General features: G+C 44.9%; 1 protein-coding gene across 2 annotated transcripts in view; it reads right to left on the bottom strand.

Moving 5' to 3' along the window:
• The window catches only part of SDCCAG8 (SHH signaling and ciliogenesis regulator SDCCAG8), a 182,725-nt gene that overhangs the window by 65,262 nt on the left and 102,425 nt on the right, over nt 1-15,038 (bottom strand). The window contains exons 14-15 of one of the 2 annotated variants that reach the window (XM_045859945.1): nt 7,097-7,224; nt 4,937-5,045 (exon numbers count right to left, since the gene is read on the bottom strand). In XM_045859945.1, coding sequence (XP_045715901.1) covers nt 4,937-5,045; nt 7,097-7,224 — 237 coding nt within the window. The remainder of the gene's footprint in view (nt 1-4,936; nt 5,046-7,096; nt 7,225-15,038) is intronic. The other variant, XM_045859955.1, reaches the window with a different exon arrangement.

Here is a 15,038-nt window from a genome sequence, read left to right as displayed (position 1 = left end):
CAATACACAATGGGCAGGGTGAGACATCAATCCACCAGCCTAGCAACCCAGAAAGCGGCAATGACGGAAAAGAAAGCAGAGACGCGAAACCGCGCCGCCCCCGGTTCTGCGCTCTAGAGCCTGGTCTTTTCACCGTGCAAGTGCAAGTGCTGAGAGGCTGAGACCCGGCACGTGTTTGATCTCCACTCCGCAGCTGGCGGAGGCTCGCTCCTAGCCAGCGCCCGGCCCCCCGGAGCCCCTCTCAGGCCCGTTTTAGACCACGCTGCAAAATGCACTGCGAACATGGCACCGCTGATTCATGTCAGTGCCTGGGGAGAGGGAATGCTTCCTTCACTTTGATAAAAAAAAAAATCACAGTAGCACCAAAGGTATTTAAATATCCCCACTTACCAAGTTCAAAAACACTCCTCTAACTGTAGTAAACTCTCAGAGCCCTGCGCAATAAAGATGAAAGGGGAGCTAAAGTTTATGTGAGCTACAACGGAAATCAACCAGAATGCCTGCCTGGTGCCAATGGAAAAGAAGATGAAATTCATTCTTTTGCCCGATGATCAAACACGAGCTATATAAAATGCACAGGATCGGCAGCTCATTTTTAGTTTCAAAACGGGGCGTGCCGTTCGCAGACCCGGGGGTTACGGACAGCGCGAGAGCCGCGTGCGAGGCGCAGTGTGCGGCGCAAGGTGCGGGAAGTCCTGTGCTAAGGACGGTGGAGGGGTTCCAGAGAAGGAAGCGACACACCCTGCTACAGTGTCGACTTGGGGGGAAAACACACCCAACAGACACGCACGCACATGCACACGCACACACGCACATGCACAAGGGGACCGTTTCCACGCACCCTCCGGTGAGGCTGGGGTGGAGTTGGAGTGTTCAGGAGCTCAGATTGCCAGCTTTCCCAGTCACTCTGCACGGCTCTAGTCAAATGACTAGATCTGTGAGTTTTTTTAAAAAAGGGGGGGAATTTTGAATGGTACGCATCCATCAGTTTAGTACAAGATTTTGAATCACATGAAACTCTTAGACAAATGTCACCAGTGAGAAAAGAGGAGCAATGAAAACTTGCTTTCAACTGTTGATAAATACAAAATACATACACCTACTTGCAGGGGAAATTTTGCTGTAGTACTCAGAAGCAAACCTGGATTAAAAGTACCATGTGGTTTAAATAATTATTTTGGAGACTGTGCTTTCATTATGACAATTCTTTAGAAGGCTCAAAAAACTGCAAGCTCTCCACACCTCAGAGTACGGGGGAAATTACGTATCCCCAGAGTCTGGTAGGGTGTGAGGAGGGGGTTAGTTCTGGACGGCTTCTTGAGGGCTTAATATGTTTATAACTTGTATTTAAAAAGAAACATGCTGAGCCCTTCAAGTTTTGTAGGTGGTTTCAAAGCAGAAAGCAGTATTAAAATGCAATGTTAAATTTTGCACAAATTTTGAAAATTTCATAGTCTATGTAGAGCTGGGCGAGGGGGTGGGGGTGGGGAATGAGACTGGATCAAGAAATTTAAGAGTAAACAAATAAACAAAACCCTGAAATCACAATTTACCCTGAGTATTGTTTTCTCGTGAGACCCAACTTTATGAAGTTGAGAAGCCCTTTCAAGTTTTAACAATAATAAGGAACAATTTACTGAAGGGTTCCTATTTGCCAGGACTTACTTAGCTTTAGATTATCTTGTGAAGTTACAGGAGATGCCTACTCAGTTCTTCGGATTTACAGAACAAGGCGTTGGCCAGAGCAAGACCTGAGTCGCAACCAGATCCACATTTTCCTGACCCTGCTTTGCCTTTAATAGAAAGGTTTTCATTGTGCTGTCTCCGCTGCGCCTCGCAGGAAATGGCACTCACACCCTGCACGAACAGTAATAGCTAGGTGAAGCGACCTCCAAATTGCCAGCCAAGACCCTTACAACAACGCCATCAGGACGACTCGAGCGGTTACCATCTGCTTCTATGTCCTGTGCTGTGTCCTCGGCGCCTTGTGTCTGTATCTCCGAATGTCCGAGTCCCACAGCAACCCTGAACGTGGTTGTAGAAATGGGCTGGAAGATGGGAGGCTGAGGTCTGGAGGGATGAGGCGGTGCACCCAAGGTTAACGAAGCTAAGTGGCAGGGTAGGATTCAAACCTAGTTCTTTCTGGATTCCAAAGTGCTTTTTACTGCACATTGGCTGTGTCATCAACCAAGAAACAGGCAGGAACCAGAGTCAGATCAGGATACCGGGGTAGCACCACATAGTTTCATTCACTCAATTCGTTCGTTCATTCATTCATTCATTCCTACATGCAACAAATGTAGATTGAGTGCCATCTGTGTGTCAACTAAAAAGGAACACATTCAATTTACAAAATAGTGGTCAAGAGCTAGAGGAATCAGCAGCAAGAGGAGAGCTGTTGAAGTTCGAGTTCACTCGACCAGCACAGGGCACATTAACAGATGCACAGCAGGATGGCAGGGACCTAGCAGGACAGGGCACAGGTAAACCCAGGCTCACACGTTAACCCTCACCTGTCAAGTGTGCCCACTTCTCCATGGGAATTTAAAGATTAACCGCCCCCCGCCAAACTTCCCTATCATAACTACTTTGGCCTGGATTTTCTTGAGTAGTAGATTTAAAATGTTGCACTTATTGTAAGCAAGATCAGAGGCTTTGGAGCCAGAAATACCTAAGTTAGGACTCCAGCTCTCCCACTTACCGGCCATTAAACCCTCTGAGGACTGGTTTGCTCATCTGCAAAAGGAGATTATAATTCCTGCGTCTAGCTGCTGTGAGAATTAAATAATATACACCAAGCGCACAGTACCCCTTTCTGTTTTATCCACTTCAATTTCCTAAATTATGCCTCCTTAGCAAGCAAGATAATTAACCAATCAGTCACAAAGCAACCTTAAAATAATATAATGTTGTAAACCCCAGATCAATATAATTTTTCTTAGATTATATAATCCTGTTTGTTTGGATGCATGTGAGGCAGATCCAATGTTTCTGGTTAGGAATAGCTACTGTTGATGTTTTATGAGTCTCTTTCAAGACAAAATGTGGGTTTCCTTGCCAGAATTCCTGAAAATATCTGGTATTGTGGCACCCTGAGCATTTTCTGTACCCAAACAAAACATTTAATTAGTATTGCTACAAAGGAGCAAATATCAGGCATGTTCTCAGTGGTTATAGGAGCCTCTGCCTTCTTGTGAGCAGGAAGAACTGGGTTCAAACGCCTTCTGATTCCCCGAAAGACTCAGGGATGGAGATTCTGTTGGCTCAGCTGGTTTATTGATGGAGGAAGCCACAGCCACGGTAGGGCTCAGAGTGACCACAGGCTCGGATCCACCCGGAAATTCTTTCTGAATGAGATACCGAAGTCCCTAGGTGTGCTTGTGAGCCAAAGTGCTTGCTCTGTGTCGATCTAAGTGAGCTTTAGAAAAACACAAAAGACAAACTATACAGGTTATTGTTGCATTAGGTTATTGTGTAGTGTGACACTTGCTATCTAGCTAATTAGGTGAATGTTGCCTATTACAGTTCAGTCAAAGGATTCTGTCCAATTCTGTTCATCTGCCAGAGGAACCCGCGCATCAAGTAAATGTCTGAGCTTACGCAGTTACGTCAGATCTGAGATGAGAACTCAGGCTTCTTACAATTTAGATTATAAAGTAACTCATTCACTGAGATAATCTAATTAGAAAATGTGCAGAAAAAAAATTCCTTAAGAGCCCAATCAGTGGATTTATAAAAGAATGGTGCACAGATAAAATGCATGATGGCTATTTTATTAAAATAAGACAATTTTATAAAGTGAAGGAAAGGATAGTTTTAGTTCATTTATTTCGAAGTATCATCTTTTGTTTTTGTATACACACATCATGTATTATAACCTGGCCTAAAGATAGCTTTTGCGTGTTTATAGCTAAAGAGGACTGTGCTAATAGATTAAATGTGCTACGTATATCAACACAAGGCTTTGAAACAGCTCGATTTATCTGCATCCTTTATCAGAATAATTGCTGTCTTGGCCTTTGAGGACTGAAATTTCATAATTTTCAATCCTAACCATTAAAAACAGTCAAATAACAGTATGTACACAAAACCATGGAAAAACACCAAGGTTCTATATGGACAATGAAGAAAATGTCCTTCCAGGGAAAATATTTTCACAAGAAGCACGTCAGCACGTACAGGAGCCCCCCTTGTCCACCAGGGGTATGTTCCACGACCCCCACTGGATGCCTGCAAAAACTGTCCCTTCCTGTCCATGCATACCTGTGATAGAATGTGACTTACACATTCGCCACAGTAAGAGATTAACAACAACAATAGTAAAGGAGAACAATGATAACAATGTGCTGTAATAAAAATTATGGGAATGTGGCCTCTTTCGCTCTCCCAGTCTCTCAAAAACCCCTGACTGTACCGGGCTCACGCTGTCTCCTAAGGGAGGCATTCACAGCTTCTCTCTGGCGTACTCACATTGCCAGCACCACTGAGTCTGCAGCTTGGGCCCATCACTGAGTAAAAGAGGGTGCCTTGGACACACGCACTGAGGGACCTTGGCAACTGATTTGATAACGAAGACAGCTACTTAGTGCCTAACGGGCAGGGTCACACACAGTTCAGACAGGGCTGGACAAAGAAACGACTCCCGTCCCGGGTGGGACAGAGTGGGGTTCCTCCCAATATCACTACACAACTTGGACCCATGCACAATTTGAATCCGATGAATTATTTATTTCTGGAACTCCATTTAAAATGTTCAGACCATGGCTGACCACAATGAACTGTTACACAGCAAAAAGTGAACCATGGATAAGGGGGGACTACTGTATCTCATTTTGACATTAGACTATAAAAGAGTGGAAATGCTGTCTTTTAAGGCAAAAAAATGTACAGGATTTAAACAAACAGGCCTCTGAAAGTATTGTGTAATATTACCTACCTGCTTTTTTTGGAGATTTGTTCCAGTTTCTTGGCTAATGTACAGCACTCTTCCTTTAACTTTGTCAAAAATGTATTCTGGGAGGTCAGCAGTGAATACTGTTCATTTTCTAGAAATAACAATAAACACCCCACCAACATAAGATGTTTATGGTTGTAACTTTGTGGGGCTTCCACATGCAGAGTGGTAAAAGCACATCCCCCACTAGCTGCTAGGTCACGGTCAAAGTCCCTAGTCACCTGGGAAGACACCGAATCTTGTGAGACATTTATTTTTAGAATATTTACTCACCAGAGACATTTTCGATCATACCAGCATGGTTTAATATTTTAACATGTTAACAGATCATCCAATACCATAGTAGAATCATACATGCTTATAATATCCTGTCATAGGCAAGCTACTATATTTTATTTTGACAGTTTTACTATAAAGTGTCAAGCCTTATTATAATTGGATAATCAAAAACTAAGATATTAAGTAACTCTCTCCTATATTATAATTCATGCTTCACATTTGCTCATGTATTTCATTACCACCCCCCCCCCCCCAATCTGGCCATACTTGTCTAATGACAAAGGTGAAACACAGAATTTGATTTCACTGTCAATGGTATGAGCTTCAGTGAAGATCTGGCCGAAGGAATTGAAGAGAGTGTGGTATTTTTGTGCAACATAAACAGAAGTATCGTTCAGATGGTTCGAACAATCACATACTCTTATCTCGCTCAGAGCTCCTAATGCCACGATTGCTAAGCTGCTGCTTATAAACAATAATTTAGCCTATAATTTCCTCCTTTTTTTTTCATGAAAAACATCTCATAAGTCTGGTGAAATTTCATTTTTTTCTGGCCAAATGCAGGTCTCTAATGAAAGTGCTGGAGCGAATTATAAGTCACAAAGACATGTGCCTCTGTACAAGTAAAGAGATTATTTAGTGAATTTCACTGCAGCCATTTTTCACCTGCACTGTAGGATAAGCAGTACTTGATTGCCACGCCATGAAACATAGCACACATTACATGATGTGAAAATGACTTTCCAGTGCAAGGCCCTTTATTTCTTTTCCATTTTAGCCAAAAAAGCATAGAGTGTACACAAAGCAAAATAAATCGAAGCACCAAAAAGTAAGCAACGTCTTTCTGGAAGAGACGGGATCAATTAAACTTTTGTTTTAATAGGACAATCAGCTCGGAGCGCGTGGTGTGGAATTATAATGAGCGACACGGCCTTGTTTTGACTGACACTGTCTGCGAACACCCAACTCAGAAGTGAAAAGAACTCCATAATGCTCCGACTGAACACATCAAACTGCCTATTTTCCAAGTGCATTTTACTTTCAAATGAAAGGTAAGGAGCTACTGGCCAGCTCAGCCTGCAGAACGGCGCCAACGTGATGAAAGATGGCAATTTTTAGCCAAGCTGCCAGCTGTGGTCAATGCCTTGTATTAGTGCATTTTAACAGCAGTTGTGAGAACTTGAAGAATGCAAAGGATTAAACATCACTCTCGATTGGGCTGCGGGGGTGGGGGGGGAGGTGGGGGCATCATACAAATGCTAAAAATGTTCGAAGCTGCAAAGATTAAATAAAGGAACATATCAATTTGGAGCCACTGAATTACATCCAGCTGCGACAGTGAATTAAGAACCGATTAATGGCTAAAGCTTTTCTCCAGTTTGGATGCTGAAGCAAACTCATTAGGCTTTTAGAGTAGCTATAATGTGTGTGCTGTGGGAACTGTTCAATGCTATTCAGGAGACTTTAACTGTAAGCTCAGAGCATTTCCCGCAGAGCTTCTGATGCTATTTTCTTTATATAACATGTGTGCCTGAAAACCCAGCCAAAAACAAGCCCTTTGTTTTTCTACTTTGTTGTGGTCTCTCTCAGCTTTACGTTTCTTGAACACAGGTAAATAAACTCATAATCCAGATGGTGCAGCAGATGTGAGAGCAGCACTCTGAAATCAACAGACAGTGGGCAATACTTTCCATTTTCTCTTTTAAACGCTAACTAATATGTAATTCGGAATCTCCGGTGTAGTTAGCATCTGCTCCCTTCGGCCAGCCAAAGGTTACAGGTGTTCCTGATGTCATTTCACAGTAAGGCGTGGGCCTGGCTCGGGAGCCCGCGCCCCGGCTCTAATCTCTCCCCACCACCTACCAGTTTTGTCATGCTGGGCCTCCATTTGCTGTATCTTCTGTGTCAGCTCCCGCTCCCTTTGCCGGGCCTGAAGGGCTTGGGCCTTTGCTTCGTTGCTGAGGCTCTGCTGAATGCTCTCTTTTTCCAGTCTACAAAGCAGAGAGGAGACAGACAGAAATTCAGCCTACAGATGTACGCGCCCCCATCATTTCCCCTGCGGACCACAGAGAGCTGATATGCAGGAATTGTTCCGCATAAGAAGACATCGGTCTTTCCACTCACCACCCCCGGCCCCCATTTAGGGGGGAAATCCAAAGGACCTTGCATACAACCTTAAATACATACCATACATCCAAATGGACTAAGTATACAACATTCAAAATCGGAAAGTAATGGTATTTTGTAACTTTAAAACACAAACTCCTTCTGCTATAACATGCTTAATGTTTTGTACCATGCTAGTGAGTCTTTTATCTGATGACTGGTTAATATTTCCCAAAGATTCTGGAGTTACAGGAATAGCAGGCTCCATACACCCAGACAGAAATTCTGGAAATGAGGCTTTGTAGATCGCCTCTGCTTTTCCTCCCAAACGTAAAATGGAATGTCCAATATAATGTAGGGGATGCTATCTAGAGGCAAGTAAAGGATTCTGCAGTGCCACGTGTTTAAATATTTTCACACACTGGGTCATGTAATGTAAATATGTGTGTGTGTGTGTGTGTGTGTGTGTATGGACATGACATGAATAGCTTCCCCAGCACTTCATCATAAAACCCCTTTTTGGGTCACACTGGAACTGCCAGGTAAGGAGCTTACATAGTCAAAGACACTATGCCATCCCACTGTGACTGGACATTGACTCAACCCGTTGGGACCGGATGGTCAACGTCCAATCACAGCGACTCCGGAAGAGGGGGCCTTCCTGAACGCTGGAACCTGCAGGATGCGAAGGGCCTCCTGGCGGGCCGCACCGCGGGCGCCGACACTGTGTGCGCGCACACGCTGTGTGGGTTCTTCGTGCTCTAAATATGAGTGAGACAAGGGTTTCCGTCAACTCACTGGCTCAGCTCTTTCTAATCCTGATCCCCTTGTGGGCATTTCTCATCCATGCTGCTTTAGTTTACTAATTGAGATATTTACTGCCTCGCCTTTGCCAAACTAAAAATAAACAGTTCCATAAAGCTATCACTACTAGTGTATGTACTGCTGCGGAACTTCTAGTCGCTGGCTTCTAATTATAAAGCAACATAAGGAAAGCCTGCATTGAACTTGGTCAATGCATGCGGTAATGTCGTAGTGTAAAATTCCAGAATGAAAATACACCCACACCTCACTCAAATGGAACCATCAGGGGTCCACGCTGAAAATGTGAAAAAAGGTCCCTTCTGGTGCTTCTAATAGTGATACCCCCTTGGATTTGCTCCAAGGTCTTGCCTGAGACTCCGCTCCAAACTGGTACATCACAACAAATAGAGAGTCAGACTGAGGCCCATTTTGCCTCCCTAATCACACCATGTATTTCTGGCCTTGGATCATTGCATGTCTTTTTGTTTTCCTGGGATGTCTCCCCCACCCCCTTTATCACCGCCCCTGCCCAGACCCTGTCCCCTGCTCTGTGTGCACTACTCCTTTAAGCCCCGCTCAAAATACCCCCTTCCATTTTTTTCCTAAATGAATTATTCTTTTTTTAGTGACCTCAATATATGTTGTGCAAATTTACATCCTACTAACACAGCATTGTCCCACTTTAGTTACTGGTTTACACATCAGCCTTCTTCGTCATCTTTGTCTTTCTGTTCCCTGGACTTGGTACACAGGACGTGGGCAGAGAGGGTTCACTGGATGGACATTCTCACAGCCTTTCCATGCCGGGGAGGCAGGCTGCGGTCTGTACATGAAGCTGGAGAGTCTGCTCAAGTCTTAGTTTTGGAGGCACAAACTTTGTGGCTGTGTTAGAATAGAGCACCTAGAAGAGATGGCTCTAGGGGCCAGCTGGGGACCTTGCTGCCGAGTGAGTCAGCCCCGAAAGAGCATTGTGGACGCTTTCCACGAGTGACATCCCCACATCAGACCCAACTTAGAGTAGGGGATACAGGGAGGGAGAACCCGGGGCTCTGAGGTCCCTAATAATCGGATGGCCACACAGTGCATTGTTCAGAACCAATACCCACTGGAGAGTGAAAAGAGGCACAATTCATAGTAATACAGGGACAAGAGGCATAATGGGGACTGTCCTTTGCAACTGATGTCCCCTTACACAAAGGGGTTGGCAGCCTCACCATCCATTTTTAGCAGGAGAAGCTGCCTAATTACTGATGCCCAAAATTCCCTGAAGAGAAAGAACCACGGTTATTGTGGTTCTCCTAACACAATGGTTTAGAAGAACGTGCTACCAGCAAATGTTGAGTTACCCATCAACTTTTGCTTCTGTTTAAGAAAACACACATTTTGTTTTCCACTGCATAAAAACTTGGCATATTTTTGCTCTCCTACCTCCTTCCTCTCCCTTCCCCCTGTGCTGCCTTCTCCCCTTGAAGGTTGGTTCCAATGTAGCAGGCTTTTCATAAAATCTTAGAATGTTAGAACTAAAGGGGAATCGAACTTGTTTACTCAAATCCTCTCATATTATAGTTGGAAAAAAAGAGGGTCCCAAATAATTAAAAATCTGCTCAAAGATTACATTGTCAGTGATGTAAAGGCAGAGGTGAGATTTGCAACGCTGTGACTTAGGGAAACTTATTTGATAACCCTCCAGGAGGAATGCAATAATGGATTGAAAAAATTCATTAAAACCGCTTGGGGATCCAAGGAAGGGATTAGAGAAAAATCCAAATGAATACAATTGAATATTTATTATAACTCTACTAAGTGAAAGACAATGGTGAAACGCACCCTGAGAAAGGTGGAAGGGACACACCACCAAAGCATAAAAAAATGAGAGGTTATTTCCAGCTAGGTTTCAAGAGACTCAGAAAGAATAGCTGAGCCAGTTCTCCCAACGGGTTTCCATTCAGTTCTCAAAACACGATGACCTCATTTCACCAGATTTGTGGTTCCCCATATTTCACAAATCAGAATGAAAGCTATGGTGGCAAAGAATTTCTTGGTTGTTATTAAAACGAGACTGAAAGATTTATTCATAAGAGCTAAGAACTGGAAACAACCTAAGTGTCCGTGAACTGCTCAATGGATAAACAAACTGCGGTGCAGCCGTACAAAGAGATACTCTCAATGGCAGCGACACAAAGGATCGAGCTACTGTTACCCACATCACGGGGATGAACCTCAAAAGCATATACTTACAGCAGCCAGGCACCTAGGACATACTGATGACTTCATTTACATGACATGCTAGAAAATCACACGCCAGAGTGACGGGTCAGTGTGGCCAGGACCTGGAGGTAGGGGACAGGCACAAGGGAACTTTCTGCGCTGACAGAGATGTTGCGTAGCATCTGCTTATTGTGCTTAAAACCATGTACTTGTCAAAGTACATTTAACTGCACATGTATAACTGTTGATTTTTATGATATTTACATTTACCTCAGTAGAGCTGCTTTTTAAAGGAGTGGGTACACTACAAAAGGAACGTCCACCCTTTCCTCCGAGTGAGCCCGTCCCCTGCAGTCACACGGGCATGCGTGGCCCACGTCAGTGTTTCCTGAGGACAGCTGAGAGTTAAAGGGGGCACACATGCCCGGGGGAGGCCTCAACACGGACTAGGTACACACAGGGGTCAGGCCCTCCTCGTTCCAGTCACGGTTCTGGTTGATTGTATTTTCCAAGAATGTCTGCGATATTATCATCCCATGAAAAAGTGACTGAAGAATAAACCTGATGCTCTGGATCCTTAACTTTTCCACATCATTTATTACTTAATATCTTGCTCTCTTGAAAAGATCCATTCTGCAGAGCAAAAGGGACTTATGAAAAAGATTTTGGGGCACATGTTTAGTTTCACAGCTACAGTAAAGACGACGGTTGCTGATGGTCCGGAAGTTGGTCAGCGAACCTGGGACAGACACCACCCAAGTCTCAAGTCTGACCTGAGAACAGGCCCTGGGAGCGGTGGTGGTTTGAGTCACCAGTCCCACGTGCCGTGTTTCTCTTCACTTTTCACTGGGGACCAAAGTCCCAGTGTTGGACATACCACCTTCTTGATCGAAAGAAGGTTCCTTTTAAAGTACAATAGAGAGAGCTCTGTGATGTGACAAAATTCAGGAGGACACTTACAACGTGTTTACTCTCCGAGAGCCACTCACGCTGGACGTGCAGAGCAGCAGTGGAGGGGCCCGGGGGCTGTTGTGAGCTAACACACACGAGAACCATGTGTCCTAGTGTTGGTGATAACACCTTTGCCCACTTGGTTAACATCGTCGGTGTGCTGCACGTTTAGTATTTAATGCCCAGTGCCGGGTGGCGGCATCCCTCATTGATCATATTTGCCCATTTTCAGTGCAAATACTGCTACCATGGCCCGTTGCAAGCTACCCGGGTGTTGCCACCGGTCGCAGAGTTAGGAAGAAACATAGACGACTGGCGTCACGAGCAGTGTCCCTGGCACACGCCTGTAGGTGGTGCGGCGGTCTCTCCCAGGCTCCTCCATCGCCGAGCTGCCCTTTCCTCGCTCGTACTCACGTGACAGGTGACTTGTTGGGAGACGCTAAGACCATCCTATTCCTCATCCACCCTCCTCTACCAGTGTCACATCTAACGAGGCCTGTTCGACTGTGGCACTCTTTCTTATCCATTAGTTAATACTGTGCTAAAAGGAAGAGCTTTGCCCTTTCTCTTACTTAATTACTTTACTGATATCAGCATGGAGTCGTGGGTAATCCATGAGGATCAGTATTTACTTTTATGTCCAACTCATCCTGGATTTGGCCGGTGGGAACCACGCGAGCTGGAGTAGTATCTCTTTTATTCTTGTTCACTCCTTGGCTTTCTGTCCCCACAAGATGTTCCAGGCTCACCTTACGTACTTATTTAGTTTTTTATTTTTCAATCCCAGTTTACATCCAACACTATTTTGCATTGGTTTTAGGTGTGCAGCACAGTCGTTAGGCAATCTCACCTGGAACTGTCCTTGCACCAGTCTTGCACCCGGTGTTTGTCCGAGGAGCTCGCGTGCTATTTGCAGTGGAGAGCGGTACTTAGAAACCAGGTTTTGCCACTAGGGGGTGCTCATTGCTACTGAGCGGTCAGCTGTGTGGTCACCTTAGGAGACACAGCCAGGATGTGAACATGCACATAAATGTATAAACACAAATATCTTCCTACATGTGTTTATAAGAAGATGTACACATGCATTCACGCTGTTTCCAGTCCCCACCAACAGCATGGCGGGACCTCTTCGCCCCTCTTTCGTGACCGACGTCCCTCCTCAGCAGGGAGCAGCGTGGCTCCCGCCGCCTGCAGCACGTGTACTCGCTCACTCACTCAGACCCAGAACACACAGAGCGCACTTTCAAAATTGCTCACCTACAATGGAAAGCAAATCTACTCATAACTAGAATTAAATATTTGCTCACAGCTTTTATTTTTCAAATGCATACACCATTTTCAGTTGGTTCGCCTTGGGTTTTGGGAAGATTACATCTCGAGAGGAAATGGAGTACCGGGGACATCTCAGGGCTCGAGGGTCGGAGCGGGGCGTCTCTCTCCTGCTGACCCGTGTGCCCACGGACAAGTAACACTGCTTTTAACCTTGGCCTTCTTCATTCGAATCGGACAGAAGAAAATCCTATCCTAAAGGACTAACAGTGTGTATTAATGTTTACTTTAAGCTAATTTCTTCACATGTAATCCTTTATTCAACCCCCACACAACCCTCTTATGAGCTTGACTTTATGAATGAGGAAGCTGAGGCCTAGAAAGGTGATGCAATTTGTTCAGAGTCCCCCAGTCATTACTGAGGCTCACCTGACTCGAAATAAAGGCCCACAGTTTGAATTTCTATGCTTCAGTCTCTTACTCGATCAGGGACGCAGAGACATGAGAGAAGGCTGAAAGGTAACAAGGGTCTTATTTCCATGATCCGCACGCGTGTGCCTATGTGGCCCCTTCCGACCCCCAAATCCCAAGTTAGCGCTCCTCCTCCCTATTGCTCTAATATGTTATTGGGTCACTTCCTCCTACATTGACACCATCGATTACGTGTATATTCCTTCAATAAACATACTGACCTTTGCAAAATCACTGAAAGGCTCACAAATACATCTCCTCCCTCAGGTACATCACAGAGTCCCAGGGCAGACAAGACATGCACGTCTTACCCGGAACTAAAGTGCCTGAAGAACAGAAACCTTTGCTCTGATCACTGATTTATCTCAAGAGCCTGGAATGGTGCCTGACACGCAGCTGTGTGGTCAACACATATTTGGTGAATGAATGAATGAATAACTATTAAAAGAAAGTATTAAGTATCTTCACAGGTTTAAGCATCCTCCTGTCTACTGATTCAAAGAAGAAAATGGGATAATTCCGATTTTAGCCAATAATTTAATTTGTTATTGTTATTGGTGATGATAAAATAAAGCCAATAGTCAAATTAGCAGAGAGCATGACATCTTCCATGTTTGAGACACAGGTCACGTAGTCGTTTACTGCTGGAGGGGCTTGTTCTCGTATGCGGCCAAGGTAGGAATGCTGGGATGGAGCTAACAGGGCCAGCAAAACACCACAGGACTTGGGCTCAGTAACCCCTACTTCCTCAAATATGCAGAAAACTTAATGGCACCATACTTATTTCCAAGAGCATTTCTGTTTGCTTCACCGAAAAAGTATGTCAGAATTTTAAGGCACAGCGTTGAAAGATAAGTTATCAGACAAAAGCACAAGTCACTTCTAGGAAAGGAAACAGAAATAGAAAGGAGGTCAACTTCTTTCAAAGAATGAACACAAAAGAAAGGAAATGCCAGAAACATCCCCAAAATAATTTTCCCTCAAATAATGTTCTCTTACAGCATCTCCAAAATAATTTGAAAACTCCTGAAGGCGTGCTTGACTAGGTATCACCAGCTCCCATTACACCTTCTGTACAGTTCGTGTTTACTTAAAACAAGGCCCAGCTCTGACCATCTCATGCCCACGTGCCTGTGCTTCCTATTTCCCACAGCACAAATTCGCTGACCTCTCGATTCTTCACAACAATCTGGCAGGTCAGGGAGATGGGGCGGGTATCGCTGTTTGGCAGGTGAGGCATCTCACGCTCAGACAGTAAGAGATGTGCTTGACGCCGCACAGCTAGTAGTGCGGGGCACAGTCAGAACCAGAGCATCCTGTCACTCCACGTTCGGTGTCCTTTCCACTCCATGGCCCCTCATGAGGGGCTCAGTCCAACTCTGTTGGTCGTCATTCAGCAAATACTTAAACTCCACTTTGTGCCACACAAGAAAGAATGGGGATGCATCAGTATACAAGACATGGACCACGACCCCGTGTTCAAAAGGGTCACAGTCTAGTAAAGGAAACGGACAAGAGAGAACCACTAACGTGGTATGGTAGATACTAAACTAGGGCTAAATTCCTGCTATATCATACAGGTGGGTTGGATGGGAGTTTGAAAATAGCTAGGTACAGTCAGAGAGGACTTCAGGAAGCTTAAAAACCTTGAAGCTTCAAAGGAGGTGTAATTAGCCATCAAAGAATGAGAGGGACATTGTTACAAGTGACGTAGCCAACAGTGCAAAGATGGGGGAGGACAGGGAAGCAGGTGCCCCTGGAAAATTGCAAACGGTGCCGGCACAAATGGAGGGTTGAATGTATATGTAATGGGGCAGAAGCAGGCAGTTGGTGGAGGGGTGACTGAAGGAAGATGGGGCTGGAGATGTAGGCAGAAGCCAGAACAGGCAGCTATTTTTAAGGACTTCATCCTGAGGGAAATGGGGAGCCAACGTAGGGTTTGAAGCAGGGGAGTGTTGTGATCACACCCGAGCTTCAGAAAGATCACTCTGGCTGA

The sequence above is a fragment of the Phyllostomus hastatus genome, unplaced genomic scaffold (genome assembly GCF_019186645.2).
Source record: "Phyllostomus hastatus isolate PE091 unplaced genomic scaffold, TTU_PhHast_1.1 phas_contig_148, whole genome shotgun sequence".
Classification (NCBI taxonomy): domain Eukaryota; kingdom Metazoa; phylum Chordata; class Mammalia; order Chiroptera; family Phyllostomidae; genus Phyllostomus; species Phyllostomus hastatus.
Note: the sequence above shows the minus strand (reverse complement) of the source record. Positions and strands in the feature narration are given on the sequence as shown.